This window comes from Trypanosoma equiperdum (assembly GCF_001457755.1).
Source record: "Trypanosoma equiperdum strain OVI genome assembly, contig: ctg_121, whole genome shotgun sequence".
Classification (NCBI taxonomy): domain Eukaryota; phylum Euglenozoa; class Kinetoplastea; order Trypanosomatida; family Trypanosomatidae; genus Trypanosoma; species Trypanosoma equiperdum.
Window position 1 is genome coordinate 23,507 of NW_027123194.1, and position 3,084 is coordinate 26,590.

Sequence of the window (3,084 nt, forward strand, 5' to 3'; positions counted from 1 at the left end):
CTTCTTTAAGCATCTCTCTGTAGTAGGGTTATGTGGCCAATATATGCTGTGGTTTGGATGTGCGTGTTTGTGTGTGGAGGCCGACTCGAGCACGAAGTGTTAAGGTGGAGAGAAATTGATAAAATAAAGGAAGCAGGGGCCAAAGGAGTGATTCGGCAAAATATATTAAGTACGTTGTTCTGTTTCTTCTTTTTATCTCTTGGCCGAAGAAAGAGAAACTAGTGTGAGCAGAGGAAGTGTATACATACATTGTGTAGGGTGTGAGAGGGGACGACAAAACGTAGGTGGAAGCAGGAGTGCAGCAATAATCTCATTTTTTTTTCTACTACAGCGGATACAGCATCTTCTGGGCAATGGCAATGCAGTTATTTACCTTTGGACACCCCTGCGAGCATCAGCTACGCCGTCAGTGCATCGGAGGAAAAAGTTGTCCGCTGTGTGGCTACCCGAATGAATGGTGCTGCAGCTACATAAAGGGGAAAATCAACTTCAAACGAGATAAGCCATGTGAGGGTTCGCGCTGCCGCTGGAACTACCAGCACCCTCCCCAGTCGCTGTTCGACGCCGTGACGCAAGTTCTCAATGAGAGCCGCCCCATCGCCTTGAAGATTGACGAAGGTGATGATAAGGAGATCCTTGCACTTAGCATAGACAACCACCACATCGTGGACACAGTGCAGTGCGCACTGCAGATGCTGCGCAATCCACCAAGCACTTACAGTGCCCGTGTGGGCCAACTGCTTGCTTACGCGGCACTACGGGCTCGTGATACAAAGGTGTTCATGCAGCTTCTCAAGACGATGAAGAAACCTGTTGACGGGTATATACTAGGTGCATATGACTATCTGATGAGGGGCACAATACCTGCTCCTTTGAACAGCAGCAGTAACACCGTCGGTGGCAATGCTAACAATAATAGCGTCAACAGTGGTAATAACAATTCGGCCGGCTCCAATCAGGGGCGAGCGGCGGCAAAAAAGGCCGGTACTGGAAGCAACGGCAACAATAGCAGCAACAACAATAACAATGACAAGAAGGAAGACATCGCAGATGAACTAAAGAGTGACATGGTGGACCTCATGAACGCTGCGCTCAGCTCCGGTGGGCAGCTGGTCGACAGGGAAGATCAGCATACCTTACAGGCAGTTTTCATACAGTCGCTTCGAAGCTACCCGAAAAGCAATAAGAAACGGCAGGAGATGCTGGAATCGGCCGTTGCTATGTTTGGCTCTAAACCAGGACCCAGAAGCACAACGGCTGCGGTGACTGCAGTGGAGCAAACGCCGCCAAACAATATAAGTGGTAATTCCAACAGTCCCCCAACAACAGCAGCCGTCGTGACTAATGCCACCAATAACAATAATAATAACAATAACAATTCTGCTGCCTCAAGGGCAGGCTCAGTTGCCGCCGCGACAGGGGGTGCTGTACCCGGGGCCAGGACGGTGGCACGAGTGGTGGAGGCGGCACAGGATGAAAATGTCAGCGTCCCGCAGCGGTCCGGCAGTTTCAGCAATACCAACAATAGCAGTGGCAATAGTGGAAATGCTAGTTACGTCAATGTGTGCAGTGCCGGCGCTGGTGCCACTACTGCCGCTGCCGTCGTGGCCGCTGCTGTGGCTGCCGCGGGAGCTCCGTCCCGCCGACCTCAGGGCACCACCGGATCCACAACTCCCGTCACCCCGGTCTCCACGCGTTCGAAGGAGCCATGCGTCCCTACGACAACCATCGCCCCCACCACTACAGTCCAACCCACCCGGCAGCAGCAACAACAGCAACAACAACAACGGCCCCCGCCACCCATTGTCGGTATTAGTCAGTTGGTTCAGCAGCCGAGGCAACCTGCGGCCTGCCGTTACGAGCCAATCCGCACAGATTTGCCGCTACCGAATATCACTTTGTTTGGCGGTCTCTTCGGCCTTACGACCCAGTCCGCTGCATGGGCGCCGCTTGGTGCCGCAACGTCACGCAAAACCTCACCACCGTCCCTCCCGGGTGTTGTGGTGGGTAGCGGGGCCGCGACCCCGGGTTTGGCCGCAGATATGGATGAGAAGGCATTTCGCTTTCTTTCCCCCACAACCTCCGGGGTGAACTTCTTCGGTGGCATCGATTCGCTGCCGCCAGAGCATCAATTACTCAAGGGAATCTGCGATGACTGAGTGCCAGTGACTCGTAACGACGGAATGTTAGGAAAGAAGGGGTGAGATGATGTCATCGGAATCGAAGTGGGTGTGATGAAGAGGTGAATGGGGAAAGAAGTTGGCGAGTAGAGACAGACGTAATGGGAGATGAAAAAGGTTTCATGATAATGGGGAGCTGTTTGAGTCACCGTAGGCTTTTCTTTGACCTTCTTGATGCTTAACTAATCTGCTAGAGGAAGTGTGGTGCTTCCTGAAGGGAAGTTCTTGTTTGTGGTCAGCGCTTTCACACCCATTTTTTCCCGTTTGCGTTTCTACAATGTCCGTTGGGCAGTGTAAGCGGTTCTTATTCACCCATTTTGACTTTTTTTCCTTTTATGAGAGTGGAGCATGCGTGTATCCATATATTGGGGCGGGAGGGGGCCGGTGTATGAAGGGGGGAAGGGGGGAGGTGAGCGACGGAGAAGAAGGAATGAGGAGGGGCAATGAAGGCAGTATTGTCAAGGCCAGTATTTAGAACCGAATTTTGTTCTGGCATTTCCATTCCGTTAGAGAGTCCGTATTGCGGTGTCACTGTGCAGTAGTGCTTCTAGTTCTCTTTTCCCTGTTTTCGCTGACTTCGTTGTAAATACTACTGTACTATGCAAATGCATCTGGGCTTTTCAGCATCTTCTTCCCCACAAAATGTCATACCAACACCACGAATCAGTCTCACTGCTGCCCCCTTTTGTGCTCCCCCCCTTTGCTGCTCTTTCATGTGTTTGACTGCCTCCGAAAGCCATGCTCGAGGTTACCCAAATGTGTGACAAAATGCAGGAGAGTATATATATACATATACATATAATTGTTGGTCGTTCCTTCTTACATTATTGCACCTGAGGTGACCCGTTTAGGTACTCGTGTTTTTGTGTGTGTGTGTGTGTGTGTGTGTAAGCGGCTGTAGGGA

At 51.5% G+C, this 3,084-nt stretch overlaps 1 protein-coding gene across 1 annotated transcript; it reads left to right on the plus strand.

The window, feature by feature from the left end:
• Positions 1–353: 353 nt before the first annotated feature.
• Positions 354–2,159, plus strand: TEOVI_000015400 (uncharacterized protein; the record flags this gene model as incomplete). The annotated part of the gene is made up of 1 exon (XM_067220748.1): positions 354–2,159. The coding sequence occupies one exon, from the start codon at positions 354–356 to the stop codon at positions 2,157–2,159; it is 1,806 nt and encodes a 601-aa protein (XP_067076849.1).
• Between the last annotated feature and the right edge of the window lie 925 nt (positions 2,160–3,084).